The following is a 27,513-nucleotide window of genomic DNA, read 5'->3' on the forward strand; positions in this document are numbered from 1 at the left end:
TTAAATAAATAAAATGTATTTAATATGTAGGGTCTTTAGTATTGTAACTTCCTACATAACCTTTCATATAAATATATTAATTATATGAAGACACAACTTTTCAGATAAATATATTAATTTATGTGAGAATACAACTCTTCAAATAAATTTATTAATTTATATGAAGACATAGCCCCTTATATAAATTTATTAATTTAATAAATTTACATCCGGGCATGACTTTTCAAAAAACATCTCTTCATTTTAAAAATATTCCAACAATTACTAGGCAGCTTATAATTTAATAGACAGACAAAAGAAAGGGGGTAGAGACCTCTCAATAAATGAAATAAAATGCCTAATAAAGGTTTTGCGTTCCTTTGAGTTATTTGAGAGTTATCCAACTTGAGTTATGAGGTTACGAATACGAGTGATTTTCTTTTTTCGGAAAGAAAAGAATAAGAAAAATATTTAATTTAAATCATAGTCTAATGGATTTGATGATTTTTATGAATCTATTTGACATCATAATTCTATATATAGACAGAATTTTGAATTTTCTCACCGTACGAGAAGAAAACTTATACGTTTCTAGGGGTGTATTGTTTACCTATTCCAATGAGCCGTTTATCGAATCGATGCAATTACTAGGCAGCTTATAATTTAAACTTTTATTTTTCAAAATGCATCCCATAGCACAGGAGGGATCAACAATGTGCTCAAAGAATAACCAAATACCTCCTCCCTTGCTCCCTCCTCCAACAATCCAAAACAATTTTGCAATAACATATAGTATCGTAAAATAATTTTTGATGTATCTATCACCATAATTAATATATTTTTTAGTAACATTCAGTATTATAAGTGTAGAAAGTACTTGTTGCTATTAGAAAAATGCTTTAGGGACAAAATTGTACTAAAATTTATTTTAGAACATTAGGTACTACTGAAAAAATATTTTAAAATGCTAAATGTATAAAAATTTTTTTTTTGATACTAAATACCAAAAAAATACTTTAGAATACTAGATATTAATTTAACACAATTTATTTTAGTAATTTTATATTATATAAAATAAATATGTGAAGAAAATTTTGTCTTATAAAATATAATACTACTCGAGTTTTTTATTTTAAGTAACTTAAAACTTATTCTCACATACCAAAAACTGTATTTATGGATAAAATTTTTCAAACACACCCTCATTAAAATTTTCTATTTCTCTTTATCTACAAATCATTCTTACCTGTTATCTCTCTTTCTCTTTCTCTTTTTTCAATAAAAATTAAATAAGAGCTCACAAAATTAGAAAATAATCGTTAAATACCCTACAAATTACCGATGTTTTTGACAAAAAAATTTCTTTACAGGAGTAGAGTGGTAGCTTTTTTTTTTTTTTTTTTTTAGTGAATTAGCGATCCCAACTCGTGGCATTAAAGGGCCAATACATGTTGCCCATGTATAAAGCTGCAATTAATGCAATCAATTTACCCACCGCGCGAGTTTCTTTTTTTTCCTTTTTCTTTTAAAAAAAAATTTAGGGAAGCCTGTCTCCTCCTTAATAATTTCCTGCTCACCAGGACTCTATCTTTCATCCTTTCTTCAGTCATCACATTTCAGAATATTCTTGCAGGTAACAACACTTCGCTCTCCTTCTCAAGAAGAAACCTCCCCTTCTCTCTGTATTTCTTACTTAGATCTGCACTTATCCTTCCTAATCTATCCTATCCAAGCCTCAAACTCTTTTTATCTTGTTGTTTCCACCTACGCCCAATCCAAGTTCTCTTCATTTTATGCTTGTCTTTTTCGTTTAACACGCAGATAATATTCTTCTGCGTAATTAATTTTTGTATGAGACTGGATTAAATCTTTAGATTTCCCTAATTCTTTCTCTTTGATTTAACTTGGTTTTAGTTTGAAGGAGAGATTGGTTGAAATGACGAGAAGGAAGATAGCAATAAAGAAGATCGAGAACGTAGCTGCGAGGCAGGTGGCTTTCTCAAAGAGAAGGAAAGGTCTATTCAAGAAGGCTATGGAGCTGTCAACTCTCTGTGATGCTGAGATTGCTCTCTTAGTATTTTCAGCTTCGGGCAAACTCTTTGATTATGCCAGTACAAGGTATCTTTTCTCTCTCTATATAATGTATATGTGTGTTCTATCACTAGGAATCAGAATAATCTGAATTTTAATCACGTCTGGGATTTTCGTTTTTGTTTAGAGGAAAAGGAATCCTGATCTTTATTTGCTGATAAAGAAGCTGTGATAGCCTATGCTTTTATTCGTCCCATTTGTGCTCTCTTCTAAATTTGTCTATATAATCTCCTTCAGTTTTGATAGAGTGGATTTCACATGAAATGGCTCTAAAAAGCACAATAACTCAACCTAGAATCTAGATTATTAGCATACCAAGTTTGACCCCATAATTCATTTGTCTATTCTTTTTGAAGTGTCAGCATTTATGTATCTCATCTGTTTGATCATCACTTACCATGTTCATGTTTTGGTGAAAATTACCTTCTGTTATGCCAGTACAAGGTACCTTCTCTCTCTCTCTCTCTCTCTCTCTAATTGAAATCATTTAGATTCAAGTTGCTTCCACAAAGTACTTCTCTTGCTGTAAGAGGAAAGCTTGAACACGATGTGCTGACCAAAAAGTTGTGATAGAGTCCTTTTGTGTGCTTTTATATGTGTGTATCTGAGAATTAATCATGTGGGTATAATTGGAAATAATGAGTAATCTCATCATAACTGTGTTTTGCTTATACCTTTAACTTTTTACTACAATGTCTTGAGGTTGCTGCTAAAATAGTTTGAACACTGAAATCTTGATAGTCTTGGAAGAGAGACCAAGGAATTTGTTCAACGTTCATGTGAATATTATGTACAATAATCAACGTTTAAAACTTAAAATAGTACAAAATAGTGGTTTGAAAATAACGAAAACGACACATGTATGGAGGAATATTAGATTTCATGAAGCTGCTTCGGTTCCGGAGGCTTTTGTTAATGTCAAGATGCTATTTTCCTTCTGTAAAAAAAATATGATCCTTGCCATAACAATCAATATAGTTATATCAATTATATAAAATCTACAAGAAACTACACTATTCACAAGTCAAGAATAATGTATTCGTCTTTGATTTCTTAAAAAAAAAAAAAAAGGCCCACAATACGCTGTTCAAGCAGTACAGCATGTCCTCTCTTCATCTCTAGGGAGATATAGTCTGTACGTGAGATAGTTTTTATCTCAACATTTTAATTCTATTTTTATTCAAAATCACTTTCAATGGTGTTGGAAAATTGTATATATTTTTTTACCATGTTTCTTTCAAAATAAAAAATATCAAAAGATGATTTAAATCTTCTAGTTTAATTTAAATGGTCTAGAGAAGTACAAATACGGCATATTTTAAAGAGGTAGGGATGTTTTCTTTTTTAGGTCAATAGAGAACATCCCAAATTAAATTTTAGTTCATAATTTTTTTGTGTTTTTTATTGATTAATTAGGTGGATTAAAACAGTTTAAAGAGGATTATGAGAACATGCTACTGGAACAGTCAGGTCACTTTTGCTTTGAAGATACTAAAAATTTTGTAAGGCTATCAACTTATAACAGATTGCTCTTGAGGTTTTCCTTGTTGTCTTCATGTTTTGATATCCATTAATGGCAATATTTAAATGTTATAATTTTGAATGAGTCTATCTGGAGTCAAGATTCGGTTAATTAAACAGATGCTATTATATTACACATTATTGTCACATATATATATCTCTAAATAAAACACGCATCTGTAATGTTTTGCCATAGAAGCCACTAAGAATAAATTCATTGGTATATATATACATGACTGATTGAATATATAAACAAATTTAATGCTGTATTTAAATTCACTTATTTTAACTATGACTTTCATTGTGCCCCTCCCCCCAGCAAAAGTATGACTTCGATTAAAATTTAAATTCGATAAATAATTTTAATTCATCAAATGATAATTTATGCTATATAATTCAGTTAGAAGTAGTTTTAAAGTATGACTTCCATTTTAATTTGCAATATTTTGTTGTTTTAAGCACGAGGCAAGTAATTGAAAGGAGAAACCTATACTCAGATGTGAACCTTGTGAAGTCATACCAGCCACCTCAAGAGCTACAGGTATATAATTTTTCTTCTGCTCTCTACCCCTTCATCTATTGCTGTTTTGATTCATCTTTCTTTTTCCCATCTCTCTGTCTGTGTGTCTGTATATAAAAAATCTTACAAAAATATTTTTGGTTATAAGACATTTTGATCGTTTCAATGAGCATTAAATATTATTCTCATATATGCCCATATTTAACAAGGATAGTGAGACAGAATAAAAATTAATATGATATTGAAATTTAGTGTGATTAATAAGGATAATATTAGAAATCACTTAAATTTTATGACAAATTTAATGCTTTTAACTATTTTTATTAGTACTTGCAAATTAGTTAGAAACGTCTTATAATATGAATATGAGGGAGTACAATACGCTTCCCTCACCCTAAATATATGAGTTAAATAACTAATTTACATATATTAAGAAAATTAAATTAGTTATTTGTTAAAAAATGTGTGTTGGTTATCCTGAAATATCCCCTCTAGTCACTGGCATTGGAAACTACACTCATTGATGAAAACTCCTTTTATTTGTGCAATTAGGACTGCCTCTAATAGGGGGATATTAATGCCTATAAAAAATAGAGATAATTTCAAGAAAAATTATAAATTTGGAATACAAAGTGAACTGAGGTCTACTTCAATTAGAACCAAAAGAAACCTCTTAACTAATATTTAAAAGCGGAGGGAGTATATTATATTACTGCTATAATTATTCAACAGTAACTTCTTTTTTAATTCAAGGATATGATGGACTATATACATACCTAATATGAAAATGCTTGGAGTATATTAAAATTTTTGTTATTGAATGTGGAAAGCATATGGCAATGGACAGGTTGAAGGTGAATATTTTAAGCTAAACAAGGAAGTAAAAGAGAAGACTCTTGAAATAAGGTATTACTATTACCATTATTAAATGGTGCTAAAGATTTTATAATGGGGGATCTACAATGTGTTTATTATAGCTTCAAATATGTTGCTCTACTCTAATAATAGACAGCTCAACGGAGAAGATCTGCAAGGGCTGTCTGTAAAAGATCTGAGGAAGCTAGAAGATTTACTTAGCACAAGCTTGCATCGCATTTCAAAAGCAAAGGTTTGCCTTTTCCTTTCATGACAGTATTACAAAAATTGAAATATTTTATGATTGTTTTATCCCGTAAATTACATTTATCAACTGTCGATTAAACAATGGCTTATTTGAGAAAAAGGAAAAATTAACAAAAAAAATATCTGTTGAATTTCAAAATGATAGATAAGTGATTTTGACCGATTTTGGCTTATTAAAATCATTACAAGAGTAGTCTAAACCATTACAAGAATAGTCACCATGGCTTATTTGTCTTTTTGAAATTCAACATGTATTTTTTTTGGTCGTTTTCCCTTTGAAATAACTGTCTAATATGCAGAGGCTATTTGACTGTTATTCATCTTGTTTAGCTCATAATATTCGATTTATCCCTTTTATAATGACAAAACTATATATTATATTTCAAATATTCATTGCAGCATAAAAAGTAGGAAGTGAATGACATAAAAATTAGATAAGGTTAAGATCTCCCTATTCTTTTATCATTAGAAAGGTCAACTAAAGTCTCTTTATAAAGCTACCTTTTTGTTCTTTGTATTTTGGCTACCATAAGGCTACTTTTTTTTTTTTTTTAAAGGGGGCTACCATAAGGCTATCGCAATCCATGGTTCCAGCGAAGAATGTTAGCAATGTTCTAAAATTCTTTCCCCTTTTGTGAAGATAATTTTAAATCACAGATTACAAATCAACTATATCCTCATAATAAAATGCATAATTTAAACATTTTCTCTTGTATTGTGTTTCAACTTTGCCTCATGCTACAGGGATCGAAGTAACCTAAATAAATTCTAGTTTTAATGCACTACATGCCCTTTAGTTATACGAAATGATTTTTCTTGTTTGATGCTCATTTGACCCTTCAACTGTGCAAGATGCAAATTAACGAGTGCTCACAATGACCGATTTAAGGCACTAACTAACCTTATCTGCATTCCTTTTATAATTGATAATAAACAGTCTCGTAATCCTCATATCCTATAGGAAAATCATTCATAGTCCTGTCAAATCTCTGTTCATAAATCATTTTATATATTTATAACTATAAGTTACCGAATATGCCAAATATAACTTAGGTTGACCGTTATAACTCCAATAAGAGAAACCTGATAAATCTGACGCAATTATGGGATGCTTTTCATCCCTTAATTATTCCAAATGTAACTGAATCATAATTGAATTGACAACTTGCCTGTCATTGTATGTTCCGCTAACTTCACCAAGCATGGGTTGACAAGAGGGGATGATATTTTGGGGAAAATCCCAATAGGAAGGGAATACACATATATAATAACATCAAATGAATCACCATATAAAAGATGACATACATATTAATTAGATGATATCATAAACACCTAGAATTCATTATTAAAGAACCACTGCACTCTCCCCCTTACCTAGCCTGCTTATTATGCCAAAAAGACATCTCTTAGCCACAAGGCTTTCTTACTATACAGGCTCTGCCTTCGAGTTTCTTTGCCACAAGGGTATAATTCTCTGCCAAAGAGGCAATATTTAACTATTCAAGGCTCTAACTTTGAGTACAGATCTACTTATGACATAAAACTGCATAAAATAAACTAGGCCTCAAGCAAGACAGACATATAAGAAGAGCAGTATTGCTATCTTGTGCAGAATTGACAATATCAAGGGTATTGGGAAGCCTCACAAGTGTAGCGTGATTTACAAGTTTAATGAGCTCTTTTTTCTAATATACTGTCTTATGAGATTTAGCTCTCCTTTTGGGCTTTTACTCGTAAGAGGTTTCCGTACTATTTGTTTTACAACAACAAGCGCTCCAAATAAAGATTGTATCAATAATCTCACAAGCCTACTCAAAAACCTGTCTAGTTTCATGTCTTTTGTCCTGCCTAACATCTTAGTACACCAGGGCTTCTCAAGAAAGAAATTCTTGAAGTTATTGATGCAAAATCCAAAGTCTTGAAATCTTTAATTTTAGAAGAAGGAACTTACATTAAAATTGATGGGAGACTCGCCTCTTGTCTATTTGATATCTTTTATCCTAATCATAACTCCCTATCTCAACAAGTTGCCTTAAATTTTGAATTTTCCATATATGGAGGGATTAGATCTTGTAGAATTAGAGGAGGGAAGTTTAGGTTAGTGATGTAGATAACTTTCTCAATTTTAATTTTGCTTTTTCCTTCCCTGCCTCAGTAAAGCTATCTTTGCCTTTTTTTTGGCCGAGCGGCAAAAGAAAATTGGGGTTTATAATGTGTAGGATTTACTCCATAAAAGGATTAATATTTTAAAAATTTTTTTTATGAAGGGGTAAATATATCAAAATACATCTTTTATAGAAAGATATGGTTTAATCTCTTGTAAATCTCATACTTTCCCTTGTTGTACATTCTAATGTTGAGGGGACTGTTTTGTACCATAATTGTGAAGTTATATATTTCTGCCACAACTTCTCCTTCACTATACATAATTAGGATAAAACCTCAAAACTATATAATTCTCTACAAGTTGGTCCCTACAAATTTTCATGTATGTCCCTGTTAAATTATCGGATGTCACAATTTCTTCTAACTCATCATTTGAAAAGCAGAATTTGAATTAAATTGATAACAGGTAACTGCAACTAAGAAACCAAAAATGAAACAACTCTCACAATTTCAGATTTAGGAGTTGGAGAAGTCTTCTCAAAATTCATACCTTGTTGTTAGTATCCCTTGAAAACAAATCGAGCTTTATACTCTTAAATGCTTCCATTAGTAAGGTCCGGGCCAAAAAAAGCTATTTTTTAACATTTTGAAATAAAAAATATATAAGCCATAATGGTAATGTTCTTGTTCCAAAACCACATACCCTATAATGGTAATCCGTTTTAGTTAATATGAAATTTTGGTGGCTATTAACGTCTCTTGATTCAGGTATACTCCTCTTGTAAAGTGTTAAACATGCCATTCCCAGCATAATTACTCAAGAGGCAATAAAATCCAAAGCTACTCTTTAATGATTATACAGGGTCCGTTAGGTATATGTTTATCCCAATGGCAAATTAGAACACATCTAATCCCACTTTCCCAATCTATATCCATAATCAAGATTCCCTTTGTCAAGGAAAACCCTAATCCTCCTGATTCATAATTAATATTGGCCAAGCATCAACTAAACAAATAAATGCGTGTTTGAACAAACAAAATTAACATTAAGCACAAATAATTGATTCAAACATGCTGTGATCCAGTTCATAATAACTACTCTATGTTAATAGAACATTAGCCATGTTAAATGAAAGAACAAGAGGAGTATGATAGAGTAGAGCACAAGAGGAATGAAGGAGAGCTTAGGAGAAAGAAGTCAAGGACACTGCGTTGTCAGCAGAGGAATGGGGAAATGGGGAAAGATAAAATCACAAACAATTTACACCGCATCAAATCTAGATGGAGAACAACCAAGCTAAGTGAGACTTTGAGAGTTGAAGGAAGAGTGAAGAATTGAAGCTTGAGAATGAGATCTGGGGGCAGTTGGTGTGAGGATGGAGGGACTGAAGCTCTCTTGGTCTCTAGTAGTTTAAAAATTAAAAAACATATATTTAAGGGATGGCCTTTTAATTATTTGACCCAAATGGGCCCAACGTCTAACCCATTTACTCATTTTGGGACCTAATTTTAAGCCTGCTGGTCCTCAATCTAAAAGGGTTTAAATGGGTTGGGCTCTAACAGCTCTACCCGTGGGGACCTTATGACATTTTTTGCCTTCATGAACAGCTAACTCCCATGCATGTCGAGTTTTTGGAATGGCTTGAATCTCCTCTATCGTAGCACTTTGCCGCTCAAATTTTTCTATTGCTTCTAAAGAAGTTGGGTGTGGGGGTTCGAGACATACACAGAAAAACTACAAAATGCATAAATTTACTTTTAGTAAGCGCTTGAATTTTTTGGTGGTATTTCACTAGAGGATCTTGATGCTGAAGAACTTGTTGATCTTTTGGTACTTCTTTCACTAGGTGAGGTGAATGAAAAGGAATATGGACTTGTCAATGGAGGGTGGTGTTGCTTGTCTATTGTCAAACTCTAGTCTATAGGGATTCAAATAAGAATGCCTCCCTTGTTAATATTCCATTCCCAACTAGCCTCTTCATTGGATAGAATATTCCTGCCAACTATTACGTTAACACTTACAAGATTATACAGATGACATGCTTTGGTCTGACTACTATAGCCAATTTAAACTTTAGTTCTTTTTTTCAATTTTTCATCAATTGAAGAATGAAATTTAACCTACACATATGCTAGACAACTAAGAATTGTAAGTGGCTTACCTGAGGCTTCTTGCTTTTCCGAGCTTCATATGGGGTTTGATTCAAAAAAGCATTTTTTGGAGAGATAATATGCAATGTTATTTACCTTGTTATATAAATTAGAATTTATTGATACTGTTTGCTGTTCACTATAACGTTGCCTCTTCTTTTTTCATTTGTTTCTATACTATTTAGCAATAGTAAACAGCTATGATGCGCTTGTAAGTTCTATCTGTTTTTTGATTCCATGGCATGGGTAAAAAGCAGCTTGCAAGATTTATAACCGATAGAAACTAATTCCATGTGTTTCAGGTTAAAGTATTTGAGCAGGAGATCAATATTCTAAAGAAAAAGGTTAGCGTTATATTTGTTTATCAAAAGCATTCTATGCATTATATTCAGTCTTTTCCTCTCTGTTATAATGAGAAGGTATTGATCAGAATTAATTCCTTCTAACTTAACCTTTTATTTTAGTAATTAATGCTGCCTTTGGAATTCTGAAGTTAGTAAAGACAAGGGTAGAATGAAGAAAATGGTAATTATTTTTATCTTCAAATTTTGTAATGACAGATAAATATAAACAAGCATTTTCTTAAAAAGTGACCATTAAAAAGGAATGGAGAGAGTAATTTCTATAACCCTTCAAATAAGCCCATATTTAATAGAGATTACAAAAAACCACAAACGACATGCCTCAAATTAAAGACACGTAAATTCAACATACATAAACTCATACAGAACTAAAGCACATGTTTTTTATTAAATTTTAAACACATAACTTTATCAAAAAGTCTATACTTACCAATGTCAACAACTTAAATACACACAAAAAATGAACTTAGCACATCTGATTAAGTTTAACCATAAACTTGAGTTTATAATTCCAGTATTTCATGTCTTGTGGTAATATAATATGCTATGCAGTAATGTCTAAGGCACTTCCTCCAACCCATATTTTAGTTATAGTAACATGTGACATTAATAAAATATTTGTTAACATTTGTAGTACGATGTGAGTCTTCATTCGTGTCTCTTGTTTGTTTTAATGATGCGTTTAATTTTGATGTCAATAAAGGAAGACGAACTCAAGGAAGAAAACCAGAGGCTAACGAAGGTTGTCAGATTCTTGTCACTAATTCTCTTGTCAATTAATTTCTCATTAATGTGTCTTCATAGTGATAATATAACGTCCCATTTACCATGTTTTTAAACTTAATGCCAATCCAGTTAATCAAATCCACGGAAGAAAACCAGGTAATTAACAGGTTTCAGATTCCCATGGTCTTTGCTTTTGTCAGTACTTATCTGGGAATTTTATCGAACTGGGAAATGAAATAATGTGTTGATAGGCCCAATGGCTTGAGGATGAACAATATCAGCCATCAGACACAGTCTCCCGCAACAAGGCAGGTTGCTATAAACGCCACTGATGAGAGAGCTGTGTTTTATCTCCGGTTACTGTTGGTTAGTTATTTTGCTCCCTCAAAAGTATTTGGTCCTAAATATGGAAGTTAGTTAAAAGCATTGTTTAGGAGCATTGTTTAGGTTTCGACTGTAAGTCCTAAATCCATTTTATTTACAAATTTATAATACTTTTTCAAACAATCATGTTGGTTACAATACTAAAGGGCTTTTAAAAAAAAAAAATCCATGAAGGTAATTTTCAATTCAAATGAATGAATGTGGTGTTTTAGGTAAACTACCACATTTATTACAGATAACAAACCCCATTAATCATTCTCAATAACTGTAAATTAATTATCTGGCACTTATATTTAAGATGAGATTTATTAGATTTTGCTTTGAATGGGCCTAGTGCTCTAAATAAGCTTCACTTTTTACAACTTGTTAGTACTGCAACTTCCTACACTTGCGTGTCTGTGTACATTTGATATGATATTGTTGACCCCATTAATGTAGTTGTCCATGACGATGACGTTTTTAATGGTAAGTCCCTGTGGCTTACATGAATGATTTGCAATCCATGTGGGTGAGTTTGATTAGTCTAAAACTCTAAACAATTAAGATTGTCAAGTTTCATTAATCGTTATTTTATTTACTGAATCGCAGGTTACTCTTTCCCTGAATGAAATTAAAGCTTCTGAAGGAAGAAGCGCAGTAGATCTTTTTTTTTTTTTTGAAGTTTGTGAAAACCGTTCTTGACTGAAAAGCACAGTGCTAGATTTTAAATTTATGAATAGTGGTTGTACCATAATGCAAGTGTATAGCTGTGTGTAGTTGTTTCAACTTAGCTGTTCCTGGGCTGCAATGAAGTGGTGGAACAGTGCTTTTTTATTATTATTCATGAAGAAAATAAAAATAGTAGTAATCCATCCGATCAACTAATGTTCATTATTACTGTATAATTTTAGTGCTCTTGGCAATATATAATACGGGGAATTGTTATGAGGTTTTAAATAGGGAATATAATTATTAAAAAGTCCCAGTAATAACAAAGCAGGCTACAAAGACAAGTTTTAAGGATTTACTAGTAATTTTTTGTTAAGACTTTATTGTAATTCTCCCCATATAATAGACAAGTGTTCAATCCCACTTGAAAAGTAAAAACATATATGAAGAACATTTATTTTCACATTATATCACCATTAATTGAACACATATATTAGCTTTATATACAATGCCTTTGTATACTATAATTTTTATAAATAGCATGTATATGATATTACTAAAATTTAGTGCTAGTTTTATATATAATAATTAATTAAAAATCATATATTATAATTCACTTTTTTGGCAAAAATATATATTATAATTCATTTTTAGGTTCTCTTGTTTCAATTTATTCAACATAGTAAATATATCATTTGCCAGTTTTAGTGCCTTCCTTTTTTTGTTTGGTTTATACAATTCAAACACCACACACACACACCCCACTATATCAACACTCAACTCAAACTCAAAACTTTATCTAAAGGTGACATTATTACCACTAAGGCAGTTAGCCATTGTTTTGAGTCATTCCTTAAAGCCACTAATTATTAAATATTAGGATGCATATCTAGCCTATATTCTTTATTAAAAAAAATAATTATACAACAATTGTTTTTACATTTTTGCTAGATTACTTTTCTTGATTAGTAAATAATAGGTTACATAGGGTATAATTTATAAATAGTAAAATTGGCCAAAATATTTAATCAAATGATTGTGAGTTTAGATGTCAACCCTGTACATGTAGTGACATCATTGGGAACAGTCTATCGTTTGCCTTTAGTACTCAAAGTAAATTAAAAGAACACTCCACTGAAGCATCAATACTTCAAATGGTTTGATGTATTGGTATTGTATTATATCATATAATCATACACAACAATACTTTATACTATCTCCAGTCTTTAATATAAAAGTTAGTTGGAGATTTAATTTAATCTTAAATATAAGACATAAATCCACCTCATCTCACATATATGTCCTTTTTTTTTTAAAGTATTCGTTATAATGATTGCATGCGTTAAAGAATTTATATTAAATGATAATTCTAATACACATGATTAATAATGATATTATAGAAGAAACAACACTTATTTATTTTAAATAATTAATTTATATTGATATTGAAATATTTTTTTAAGACATTTTTATTGGATACTCCTAGAATCTTAGTGGATACTTTAAGACATTTTTATACAGAAATTAAATTCTGTTAAAGATTATGATGTTAAAGCTTTTCATTTTATAGAGGAGAGAAAAGAATAAGCGGAAATGTATGGAATTAGCTGGCAAAAAAGGGAAATGCACGGAATTACTTTGATGGCGCTAGAAAATTTTAGAATACTATTATCTTATCTTTGCTTGCATATGACGTCAAGAAAGGGAAGATGGGTTTAAAATCACTTATAAGCACATTTCATATAACAAAACTTTTTTCATATATTTATCCCGTATTTCTCAAATCACAATAATAGAAGAGCTTGATAACTAACTTGCAAATATCAAAAAAATTAGTTAAGTTTATTATTTATAATAAATGCGTCTTGATTTTTTTAAACTATCATTTTTAATAATGTATTCCTCTGGTTCTAAATATAAGACCCATTTTGTATTGTAAATTACACTAAGAAATAGGTCTCATATTTAGGAGTGGAGGAGTATATTGGAATTACCTTTTGATAGGAACTCCTTAAGAATATTTTGGGGGGAAAATTATAAATTTGAGAAATAAAATGAATTAAGATTTTATATTTACGATCAAATTTAAGCTCCCAACTTGTTCTTATATTAAATTATGTATTCTTTGGTATTCAATAGTAACAAAGGATTATATTCTAGTCTACATTTGGTTGAATTCCAACTATATTTTTTGTTTGCTTTATAAATTTTTTCATGAATATATAAACGCATGCTAGAAGTATCATATCTTATACTCTTTAAGAAATGAAAATGTCGACGTATTGGATATACATACATACATACTCTATATTTATATGTATATCACTGTGTATGCATCTGATTCATATATGGCATTTGTGTATCAGAAGTAAATATACACCTTGATTGTGTCTCCCCAAAAAAGGAAGAAAAATTAGTTTAATGTTATACATAGGGATTTTTATGAAACCTCTTATAGAGGAATTCTTGGGTACACTTGGAGCACCACCTCGTTTATGCTCTGACCAATCAGAATGTAACAAGTCACCACATTTTAATCTTATTAGGTGGCTGCCAGGTCATCTCTAATTCTTAAGCAATTAAGATTTTAATTAAAATATAATTATAAGTTAAATTCGGGGCTTTCAACTTGCATCAGAAAATTCCCATAAAAGAACCCTGATCTCTACATTCAACGATGATTGCCCTCTTCCTGGTGACTTGAGACGAAGCTTGAGCTCTTCCTAGTGGGTAAGTTAATCTGTGCCTTCCTTTTTCTCTTATTTTTGATCAAACAAGAAGCTATTTATCCTCATCTTCCTCTTACTGGTGATTGTCTTATAAATAGAGACGAAGTTTGAGCTTTGAAGGCTGAAGGTCTCTTGACGATCCTCTTCTGATCGTGTTTTGCTTCGATTTGTCGCTGTTAAGTTGTGATTTATGGTTACAAATAAGTAATGAAATCATTTTTTGAAGCCCAAAACCCTAACTTAAAATCAATTTTTGGAGCTTTTAAGAACACTTTTACGATCCCTGTGTCTTCAAATCAAAAGTCTGAACCTCAAAAGTATTTTAGAATTCTGACCTAGAGTGTTGCAATCACCAGAGCCTCTGTCGATAAAAATCATTTCACTGTGATTCTTGAGGTTTCACTGAGATGAGATGTTTGTTATTTGACTTAATTGATAATGAATGGAGGTACAATAAGACAAATCCTACATATCATCAGCACATTTGATTCAATTTATTTATTATTTTTCCAAGTATTTGTATTTTGCCAGTCCAAAATGCTGTTGAATATTTGTGGATTACTAGGGCCTTGAACCAATATCATTGTTTATATCTTCTACAAGGCATCTTCATGGATGGTGAGTTGAACTATATTTGTAATTTCGGCTACCTTGTTTTGTTTATGTTAAATCATTTTACTTATGTTTGCAATAATTTCTATTCAACCTGCACACATAGATTGTTTTTCATCTTGTATTTCAAGCACAAAAATTCCGCTGGCTTTTGAAAATACGAGGTGGGTTGTTCCAAAATATTATATGATGTGGTTGTCATAGTTGTCAAGACTGGTGATAATTTTTTTCAGAAATTTTGTGATGTTTATTCTATTTCTAACTCTTTGCAGAATTTGTAGGTCTAAATTCCATTTGAGTGAGTTGTCTATATAGATCATAAAGAAACTTACCTAGCTAGTGTCTGTATGGCTTTCTGGCTTGACAGCCTTTGCTTTTTCATTGTAATTAACAATCAGTGTTAAACCTTCTTTTGGTTACCTCATCAAAATGTGGCATTGGCACTATGGTTTCGCGTAGGTATGAAACTTCAAGGGAGGAGAATTATATGCATCATGGCAAGCTGGGTAGGTAAGAGGAGGACGTGGCCTTGCTGAAATCTTTCATTACAGGAGGCATAATGGCTAAAAATGTGATTTTGACGTTGAAAGTTTTTGAGAATTGAAGGGGATAATAACTTTAGTTTGACTTCGATGAGTTTGGCGCTGATTAGTTAGTTCGTTGGTATAGGTTGCCGCTATTTAGTATATGTAACTTGCTCTCCAAAAATGTTTCATGTATGTAATGTTTCAATTAAATGTTATTAATTTGGTGCAGTAACATGACAGTCGTTTGTTTCAATGGAATGCCTTTGATTTGGTGTTCAGATAGGTGATTCTTCTTCCAAAATGCCAAAATGCATAACAGAGTTCAAAAGTGAAGGGAATAACTGTACAGAAATTCATCTCGTGTCAAATCGGGAGAGCAAAGCGACATTTCAATTAATTGAATTAACTTTGTCGTGTTACAAAATACATATGATCAACCATACCATGCAATACAGCATTTGCAAAGCAAACCAACTAAATGTGCAGGATCACGTTCATCCCTACTAAAATAATGAAAACACTAAATCAATCCTTCACTCCTACAGCAGCTGAGGAGAAACCATTTCGGTTATTTTTCTCAGTCCATCTCGTCCCATAATCCAAACAATTGCTGCATCATACCTCCTGCATTTAAAGCAACAATATCATTTGCAGTGCACAAACAATTAAAAAAACAAATGATCAGCAGCATTGACACAGAACATGATGAGGCATTTTCAAAATCATTTTTATAAAGCTTTTTTCCCATATGTTCAAGAATGTGCCATTAGCTGAATTTCACCGAAAGGTCGTAATTTGAGGAATGACCAAACTGAATATCAAAGACTAGAGGTTGGTTATCCATCATCAACATTTGATTGAATACTAGATCTGTAAAATTATAAAATAATCAAGAAGTTTTAGGTAGAAACAACATAACTTAATAAACTAGTAAATTAAAACAAATATAAACAAATTGAAATCGAAGAAAATAATGGAAGAGAATACCGTGGCCTTCCATTGCTAATGAGTTAGAACGCACCATCACTTTTGGTCAAAAAAAAAAAAAAGCACCATCATCGATTCCTCATTCAACTTCACCACAGACACTAATGGTCCTAATCTTGTGGCCTTCAATCCTTCAACGACAATATCCTGCGGATAATTTAGGAAGGGATTGGCGTGAGGTTGGATTGGAAAAAGAATAGAGGAGAGGAAGAGAAGGGAACCTTTGGGCTGACGTAGTTGCCGGCAAAGGCGAGGCCGACAACCAATTCCCTAAGTAATCGACGGCGAGTGCGTTGAGCGGCAGAGCTCCATGGACGAAGAAGAGTGTTGGCTGCAGCGGCGGAGCTTCACGGACGAAGAAAAGCGTTGGCTGCAGTGTAGAGGTTAGGGTTCTTCGATGGAAATTTTGAAATTTCTTGACGGAAGTTGAAATCGCCGAGTCTTTCCCTGTAATTATTTCTACCTCCGTTATCCTAATCTATTTTATCTCTCGTATTTATATATATATTTTTTAAAATAGTTCTTTTAATAATATAGTTCTAATCAATACACTTAATTAGTAAAAATATTTTAAGAAAGACAACACCTATTTATTATAAATAACTAATTTAATTTATTTTTTTAATATCTTTAAATTAGTCAATTAATTTTTATAATTAAGATTGGAGGTAGTATTTTAATTGAAACTTATTTACTTAATAATATTATGAGTTGATATATTCTGATTGCTCATATCACAAGTGAGGTGGTGCAGCATGTGCATGCAAGAATTTATTGATAATATAATATTGTAAATATTTATTTAGCAATGGTGGTGAATTATTATTTGGAAGAGCGCAGATGTACTCGTCATTGACATTGATGTACTCTCGTAATGGTAGCTTTGCTGCTTTTGGTGGAGATAATCTATTATAAATATATGATCACGTCATTCTTACTCCCTAACACTCCTTTTTTTTTTAGAAAAGGAGAAAAATATTTTGATGTAATTATTTCTCTTTTCCTTGAAGAACTCGTCCGAAAACCTTTTTTCTTTAATCAAGATTTACTATCTTACAAAAGTCCTTCTCATCAGTTGGACCCAAAAAAAAAAAAGTCCTTCTCATTAGAACATTAAAATTTTATTGCATAAAAATGAATTGCCTACTCTCTCTCTCCGTCTCTCCCTACACACACGTTATTCATATTCAACATAACAATATCATTTATTATATTTTGAGAAAATTACACACAGGTCCCATAGAAGACAATTAATTCTGAAAAAATCTCTCGAAATCCCCAAATGCTTCCTAAGTCTCCAGGGATTTCAGAGCAAAAACTTAAAATTGTGAAATTACTTATCTGCCCTTACTGATGGAAAAGGTTGTGATTAGTTGCTGTGTAGGTTGTGACTGTATGCTGTGCATGTTGTCATTCGGTTGAGTGTGGGTTGTGATTGGTTTCTATGCATGTTGTGAATAGCTCAAATGTAGGTTGTGATTAGCTGTTGTGTAGGTTGTGACTGTAACTGTGCATGTTGTCATTCGGTGAGGACAAGTAGGTAATTCCACAATTTAAATTTTTTGCTCTGAGGTCCCCGGGGACTTAGGAAGCATTTGGGGATTTTTAGGGACTTTTTCAAAATTAATTGTCTTCTATGGGACTTGCATGTAACTTTCCCTTCTATTTGCTATTTCAGTACGCTCAAATAGATGATACTCCTCTGGTTCTTAATATACAACTTAATTGTTGAGTTAATTTTGATTCTAAATATAAGACCTATTTCTCATATTTATAAATTTTTTCTAAATTACCCTTGTGAATTTCCCTCAACCATAATCAAGTAGAAGAGGGAAAGAGGATATTAAGGAAGATGATCATGATGTTTTAAGAAAAACATGTCATGTTCCTTATAATTAACTAAGTTACCTAATTTCTTTAATCTAATCAAATTAATTAAATAGATCTTATATTAAGGATCGGAGGAGTACTACCAAAATAAGATTTACCAAAAGGTAAGTAACTAGTACTCCTCTGATCCTAAATATAAGCATCATTTTATAGTATAAATTATATTATAAAATGGTTCTTATATTTTGAACTAAAGAAAATAATAAATCAAAATTTATTTAATAAATACTATTTCTGATTTTTTTTTGAAAATATTTCTAACTATTTTTAATGAATTAGATTAAGGGGACTTTTTTTTGTGGAAGAAAATTCATGACATTAACTCTTAACTAGTAACTATAAATATAAATGTGATGAGGAAAGGACTCTCTCTCTCTCTCTCTCACCTTAAAAAGATCTGACATGGGGACCAGACACAGTTATTTCGACTTATGAACGTTCAAATGAAGATCACACAAGACTTATAGATTAAGCCATACGTTACAAAAAATTAAACGGAAAAGAAGAGAAAAAGGTCAAAATATTATCCTGTGAAAAAGTTTCAAATAAATATATCACAATACGAGAATACGAGGATCCTATACAGGTGCTGAAAGTGACATTAGCAAGTCCATGTTTACTCTTTTACTCTTAAAAAGACAATAATAGCGGGGTGACAACTAACATCTATCACCTAATTAATTATAACAAATATGATTTAATTTTTCTTAAAATACTCATATATAATATTAAATTATATGTTAATGTATAAGTTAAATAAATTGATTTAAAAAATTGATAAATATTAAAAGTAAAATGGAGTATGTAATACGAGAAGGACCACCTTATATTGGGGTGAGAATCCAGACCACCTCTGAAATAAATTATTTTCTTTTTTGTGGTCGTTGGTTTTTCTTCGATTTGAGGGCTATTTAAAAGGCCACGTGGACGTAGAGCTGCAAATAATTTAGCTTACTAAAGAAAAAGAACAAAAGGTTAAGATCGGGAAAGGTGAAGACTCAAGGTTTTGCCTTAATCTCACCAAGTTTAGCTTTTCTTCTCTCCAAAAACTTTCCTCAACCCTTGTTTTCTTCTTTCAGTGATCACTTTTTCAGATTCCTGCTTCTTCTTCTCAACACAAACCCCATCTTTTCTCCCGCCATCTTTCATATTTATTTTCTGTTTCCTTTCATGTGCACTGCTTATTCTTCCCAATCTTTAATGCAAAGGGCTCAGTGCTATTTCAACCCAACGCAGAAAATGTAGAAAGCCTTTTTGGCTGTGGATTTCTCTAATTATTTTTTTTTGGCACCTATATAAGAAGGAGGATTGAGATGACGAGAAGGAAGATAGAAATAAAGAGACCGAGAACGTAGCTGCGAGGCTGGTGGCTTTCTCAAAGAGAAGGAAAGGTCTATTCAAGAAGGCCACGGAGCCGTCAACTGTCTGTGACATGGTTATAAGAGCAGACTAGTGATGTTTAGGCAGCTTGCAGGCTCTATGAACCACCCACCCCGCTAATGTCAATGTTTAAGTACATACACATCCGCTCCCTCAAATAATAACCTTGTACTACTTATAGAAGTATTTTCTTTATTAAAATATACTTTTTCAATTATTAAAAATATTTTATATACATATATGCAAGTGTAATTCGCGCATATAAAGTGTTCAGGGAGGAATGGAAGATTATCATTAAAATTATTTCTTGGAAAGGTTAATGTAAACCAAAAATATTTACATTGTAAATTTGAACATTTGAAATTTTGAATAGTCAATATAGGTGTCGGTTGAGAGTTGAATTTAGGGAAAATTTTACTTAAGGACAAATTTGCCTATATATTGCAAACAATAAAAAAAGAAAATACCTAAATCCTATAAAATGAAAAGTATTTACTAAAATATTACACTGGTTTTGGTCCCTCAAATTTTTTTCCATTTAAAACATTAGTCTCTATAATATAATAAAGACCTGGACCATTTTACCCCTAGAAGATACCATATTGTTTTTCTGATTTTTACATTTTTATATTTTTTCATCCTTTATCTTATGAATCTTCATATTTTGTTATTTTCATACCTCATTTATTCATTTTATCTAAATGTGGGAGAGTGGGATGGGAGAGAGTAAGGGGAAAAAAATAAAAAGTAAGAGACAGGACAGGAAAAAAAGAGGAAGGAATGGGAAAGTTGCTCACCAAGTGAACGATTTTAGCTTTTCAACTTAACAAAAAAAGTTAATCTTAAGTTAAAATCAAAGAACAACTTCTTCACAAATTTAAAATCATTCTTTGCATGAACGATTTTAAGTGTAACATTTTAGTAAATGCTTTTTATTTTATAGGATCTGGGTAATTTGTTTTTTTACTATTTGCAGTATGTAGGTAAATCTGCTTTACTTAAGTCCTATTAGGGATGGGACTTTATTAAAAACAAATCTTAAAACATTCTGAAATATCATTAGAGTCTTCTAAGTCTAAAATGAAATTAAAATAGAAAGCAAAATGATGATGTTGGCTAATAACAAATAATAGAAATTAAGAAGAAATTAAATCTGAACCATTCAAATTCATATTTAAATGGTCCAGAAATGATGCCTTAAATGAAATAGTTCTTGTATGTATTGAGAATTGGAGGAAGTATTAATTTTTTTATGCGATCCTTGACTAATAACTACCATTCTCTTTAGTATTTATACATTTAAAAAAAAAATGCATTTGCATGAGAGATAAAGATAAAAATAATTACCATGATAATTTTGTAATAATTTCTCATGAATAAATTGGAAAATTTGCCTTCTGATGATATTCTTCTAATACTACACCATCTTAATGTCTCGAATCTTTGCTTATTTGGTTGTGAAGAAGAGGAATCGTTACTACATATTTTTTTGTTAACTGCTGTTTTTCTCCCGTTGTTTGTTTTGGGATATTATCTGTCAAAATTTCTTATGATTTCTTTGATAATTTGAGATCTTGGATTAAGATAGTCACTAGAAATTGCTCATCAGATTATATGTCTACTCAACATGATGTGTTCCCTATAGCCACCACTTCTATAGGTGTGTGTGAGAGAGAGATTTACATGATATCACAGTGGTCGATTCAAGAATGAAATATGAAATTGCACAAGTGCACAGCTCATTATCATTAACTATCTATATTTAAACTCATATCATCTCATTCTCTGTACTCTATTAAACTAGCTAGCCAGCTTGGCAGTTGATAAACACTAGTTGAAATCTATATAATTCTTGTTGCATTTGTAACCTTAAAGATTATTATATGTGTATGTTTCAGTACTTCTGTTTCTGTTGGTAATTAATAACTTAAAAGGTCAACCAATGAGAAAGTAACTTCATAGACTTGAAGTAACCGAATCATGATTGATATCCACAGTTGAAGGTTCTGAGTTTTCCCATTGGGATTCTGAAAGAATTTCGTTACCCCATACTTGACATAAAACTGTGCTTGATTGATCTAATCAGATCTTTTCCACTAATTGATCTTGAAGGGAAATAGAAAGTCACTCAAAAGAGTTACTATTTCTGTTGTTTCAGTATGCAGCGGGTAATTGAAAGGTACGATCAACATTCTGCCGTTCAAAGACTAGGCCAATCATCTGCTGATCTGCAGGTAATCAATATATTAATATCAATCACACAGCATGACTTATCTCAAGTTTTGTGTCAATGCACATAGCTCCTTTTAATTAACTTGATTCCTTTTCTTTTCTTTTTTGGTTAACATACTTGACTTCTTTTCTGGTTAATTACTATCAAATTGTGACTCACACACACGTGGGCGCACAAAGGGTTTCTTGTCTAATTCATTATGGAATTCGACAATTGAATATCTAAGGAAGTACTTACCAAATGAATCAGATGGGAAAAGGGATCCACTTCTTGGGAAGATTTTAACTCATTGAAGAAATTGAGCTGTACCGTTTGACTCTTTGCCTTGTTCATACTTCATAGATTCCTTTGAATAGGGGCCAATCTTATGCATACTCCATAATATGCATTAACAGTAAGTGATCAGGATGCATTGCCCTACAGAAAACCCTAGGTCTTGAATTAACTCCACAGGAGAACTGAAAAGTTGGGAGAATTACTTTGAGGGATGACATAATATTGAAATCAATTTATGATAACATATGAAGGAATGGAAAATCATGGAAGGTTAATCCTTTTTTTTTGTTGAAATATGTACAAGCTTGGAGGTGATGAGAATAAGCTGCACAAGGTAGTAGCAGAAAGGACTCGTGGATTGAGGTACGCAACTTTAATTCATACCTACCACGAATAAATGTTGAGAAGATTATGTTAATGAGACACATGACTTGCACTAAATTCTAAAGGCAATTGAATGGGGAAGAACTTCAAGAATGCACACTTGAAGAATTGCAGAAACCAGAGGAAAGACTTCAAAGAGGCTTGTCCCGCGTTTCAAAAACAAAGGTTTTTATTTGGTCCTTTTTATGCTTGACCCTTGATCCTCTAAATTTTGGGCTTTCTAAAATTTGTGAAGTTCTATGCAAAATATTACCACTGTCCATCTCATAATGTAAATCACGTTTTGGAAGATTTGGGATACTCAAAATGTAAGTCATATTTCATAGAATGTAGTAAGCATTAAATGTTTTCCTTCCAAATTTTCCCCCTATTTATGAGAGATACTAAGAGAGATATGACTGATATGAGAATACAGTTTAATAAGGGTTATTTTGGAATGTTCAAGTAATTTTTGAAAGGTACAAGATGTCTAATTAACTTTAACCAACTTTACTGGTTTGTGTAAAGTAGTTCAAAGTGACTTGCATTTTGGGACAGAAAGAGTAAGATCTTGTTTTATAGATTTTGTATTTTACATGCAAAGAAATTAAAATGTATTATTCTAGTATTTTGCATAGAATTTTTTGAACTGTGAGGGCTTCTTTGATTGGATTCTCAGAACCCCAATTCCTAATAATCTCAATTGCATTGTTAATGTGTTTGGTTTGGTTTTTGTTGTATGAATCTTGATTCTATGGGTAGTCTAATTATCACACTGCTAGGAGGATGATTCTCCATAAAAATGTGACCAATCCTGATTCCCAAATGCTAGAATCACACTATTTTTAATACCCTTCACCCGAGAAACCACAATGGGGGGGATTTTGGTTCATTCTATTTTAATTTATTTTTATTTAATCAAATATAAAACATAAAATTCTTCCATCATTTCCAGTATCATACCTGCTGAATTTATGGTTATTAACATTTGATTCCATTTTCGTGCTTTCCATGGATCAAACGGTCCCTGAGGTTTAGTCCAAAATAAGAAAACAGCCCAAAAAGTACAGACTTCTTTATCTTATAAATTTGTCGGAGACCAGCAACTTCTTTATCTATTGTTTCTTTTCTTTTCTTTACTATCATTTAATGCTCTATGACAAGATTCAGTATATTTCTTTAAACCTTCTACATTGCTGGTGTGGAATCTACCTGATGTGTGCATTTTCATCTATAAGACACTGTTTTGGTACTTATCAAACTTCTTTATTTTTACATTTTAAAAGTGATATGCCTTTACCGTGCATAGAAAAAATCTAATTTAGTTAGTGATTAAAACTGTTAGTTAATTTTCATCCTGACAACAAATTGGCTTGTTTTCTTCCTTGTCCGATTAGCTATATGAGTTGTGATTTTGTGTAGTTATTGCGTTCAAGATTAGAGCCGGAAAAACAGGCCGAACCCGTCGGACCGGCCCATTTAGGCCCTGAAATTATGAGGGCCGGGCTTGATATTTTTCTTTAAAATGAGAAATAATCCTGAAGGGCTGGCCCTAGAGGGCCGAGGGTTTAAAAGGGCCGGCCCTTTTAAGCCCTTTTATAATTTTTTTATTTTTTAAATTTTTTTATATAATATTAATGTTATTAATTTTTTACATTGTTAATAATATTTCAAATATTTAGTTATTATTATCATTTTAAAATTAAATTTCATTTTAGACAATAATTTATCCAATTAAATTTTTAAAAAATGGGTTAATTTGGACTTTAATAATGATTTGATTTATATTATATGTGTTGATATTTTTAAACTATATATATATATTTGATAATAGAATATTTTTATACTTATATAACTTGTGATTCTATAATTTGAATTAGAAATTCATGAGTTTCAACAACAATGTTTCTCACATTAAAGTAAAATAATAGTTAGATTGCAAAATTTAAAAATAAAATTTTTATAAAGAAGAAAAACTTGATATTTTTGTTACGAAAGAAAAGCATACTTATGAAGAAAAGTAATTGATTATAGTGATGATGAAGTTTCAAAAGATTAATGATAGTGTTTATTTATTGCACAATTGCATTATAGATAAAACTTTTAGATGTTGTTATCTTGTTAATGAATGTTTTAGATGTTCTTAGATGTTGATGAATATTTATATATGATGATATTTTATATTTGTGACTTAATTTTATTCATATTTATGTCTTTTATTAATAATTTCATTGGTTTATTTTTATATTTTTATAAAAAAATATGATAAATAAAAAAAATAGTATTTTTTCTTAAATGGGCCAAAAGCCCGCGGGCTGGCCCTAGCCCTGTAGCTTAAGGGCCGGGCTTAGCAAATTAGGGTATTTTTAAAATTTCAGCCCTGGAGGGCCGGCCCTTTTAAGCCCGCCAGCCTTGAAGGGCCGGCCCTGATTCCCAGCTCTATTCAAGATTTTGAGTTTGACATGTTTACTATGATTATTGTTTCAGGATGAAAGATTCATGAAACCCATCAACGCACTAAAGAGAAAGGTAGATACAAAACCAAACTTAGAATGTTAGGATCTACTATTTATGCATATGCAAGATATTATTCATCTGTAGATTTGGCCTTTTCATCAATTGGTCATGTTCACTTAATTCCTCGTATACAAGCAATTAATATTGGTGTGTGGAAATCTCATTGCATATAATCTATACGTCTAGAAGCAGGAAAACTTTTATGTCAATCGCACAAAAGTTTAGTCAATACATAAAATCACTTAAAACGTAGTTCCAAACATAAAAATGAGTCTTTCAGAGTAGGTATAATTGGAGAAAACAAAATGATTGAAGAGCGATCGATTAGAAACTACTCGACTTTACATCTTTATTCTATCCCTGTAATGGCAATTAGGTTCAATTCATTCGTCACTTTTTCCCATTTAGTGATTAGCCCCATAAAGAAAAACCACAAGTGTGACGACATAATAAAGAGATGTGAAGATCATTCTTTTTTTTAAAAAAAAATATAGTAGTCTCTATCTTTTGACACAAGACAAGATCTGAATCTTCTAAACGTGAGGGGCTCACACTTGACAGTTAATGTATGTTAAAGGGATAAAAAGAAGATGGCCCAGGAGGACTAACTCTCTCAATTGACTGAACGGTTTTACTTATAGAGAAATGAGAGAAGTTTCATATCTTAAAAAGAATATAATACAAAGCGTCACTTGAGGTTTCACTTGAATGATCAGTTCTATGTGAATCCCTTTCTAAATACATATATTCCAAGAGATTTGATGCTCGTTCTTTTCTTCACATGACACTTCAATTTGAAACTAGCCCATGAGAAGATTCATATCCACATTCTAACAAACTCGTGTATGTGATTTCACTATCATAGATACTACATTTGGTTCTTAATATAAGACTCAATTGACTAATTTGAAGAGATTAAGAAAGTTACTAAATTATTTTAAAATATTTATATTTATCATTTTTCTCCCAACTAATTTCCCTCACTTATAAATTGTTATATAATCTAATGATACTGATAAGTATTTTAGAGAGATCATATAACATATACTATAATTAAATAATTTAATAACTTTGTTAATTTCTCTAAATTAGTCAACTGGGTCTTATATTAAAGGCTTAAAATAGTATGATGGATTTCAAGAAAATGTCCAAGCTACATTTTGCTGCATATTTTATGACACTAACGATGTTCTACGCTCTCAGTCACCTTTGCTACATTGTTTGGCTTTCATGTACAGGGAATCCAACTCATGGAAGAAAATCAAACATTGAAGTAGGTGATCAAAGATTTATATTCTTGTCTTATTATAAAGTATTGCCTTTCTTCTCAAATGTTGAGAATTGAAAATCTCATAACACAAACACACACTTACAGAGACTTGCATGTGAACGAGGCCAGTCTTCTGACTCCATTGTCATTTGCAGTTCATCTGACAATCCTCCTCAAGACGCTGATAGTTCTGATGCATCTCTCAGGCTGGGGCAATTAACTAGATTATCTAGCTACTGATACATGTTTATATATTAGATAGCTTTTGTTTAATGTAATTTGAACTATCTGCATTTGATGTTTGGTGGTTTGGATTGAATATGGACTCTGCTGTCTTTTAGCATTTGCAGGAAGATTTCAATTCTTTAAAATAATTCGATCAATTTTCGAGTGGGATACTTCCTGAGAAGCATACAGTCCATTAATTCTGTGAAATTAGGGGGAAAAAAGGATACAACATTATGTTTTCTACCTTGGTTGGGACTGATTTTTATGTGGCCATTAGTTCATTCTTCATATCACTAATATGAGTTTGGCCTTCCATGTATTGCAGGTTGTCTTTATTCAAATAGAAACATATAAATGTTTATTCATCAGAGAGTTGTATATTACTGGTGGCTGATTCCTTCACTTTAGATGCCAACGCGAGAGGCAGGAAGCTGTTCAAACGCTGAGGTGAGAGGGAGAGTGTTTGAACTTTGAATTGGGACCTTTAGATTAGGAGGAATAGGGATGTCATGTTAAAATGGCAATATAGTACTCTAAGGTCTCTTAGGACCTGCTATTAATCTTAACATTTTTTGTAACCTTAGGTGAATAAATTATACTCCTTGGGACGTGTGTGTAATTTTCCCTTCTTAATTTGCTTCATATATATTATGTCATCAGGTAAAGGGATAAATTTACTTATTATAATATTGAAGAAGAGCAACAATACCATAATAGAATGTCAGGGCCAAAAATACCCATGATGATTCAAAAAGGGGCCTAAAATGTCATTACTATGAATGGTGACTATTTAGAATGAATACTTTGACTCAAAATAGTGACGTGGAGGTAGATGTGGCAAAATAATATTTAAGTTAGACAAAAAAATAACAAGTATCTCCATGATTGTCG

The 27,513-nt window shown here is 31.4% G+C and overlaps 1 protein-coding gene across 1 annotated transcript; it reads left to right on the forward strand.

Annotated features, from left to right (window-relative positions):
* Nucleotides 1–1,588: 1,588 nt before the first annotated feature.
* Nucleotides 1,589–26,634, forward strand: LOC114750891 (MADS-box protein JOINTLESS-like). The gene is made up of 7 exons (XM_028939531.1): nucleotides 1,589–1,606; nucleotides 1,908–2,097; nucleotides 4,051–4,132; nucleotides 4,959–5,017; nucleotides 22,694–22,793; nucleotides 25,095–25,136; nucleotides 26,500–26,634. The coding sequence occupies exons 2-7, from the start codon at nucleotides 1,916–1,918 to the stop codon at nucleotides 26,632–26,634; spliced, it is 600 nt and encodes a 199-aa protein (XP_028795364.1). The 5' UTR covers nucleotides 1,589–1,606; nucleotides 1,908–1,915.
* Nucleotides 26,635–27,513: the final 879 nt, after the last annotated feature.

The sequence above is a fragment of the Neltuma alba genome, unplaced genomic scaffold, assembly GCF_004799145.2.
Source record: "Neltuma alba isolate B1F8T4 unplaced genomic scaffold, ASM479914v2 tig00006674_pilon, whole genome shotgun sequence".
NCBI lineage: Eukaryota > Viridiplantae > Streptophyta > Magnoliopsida > Fabales > Fabaceae > Neltuma > Neltuma alba.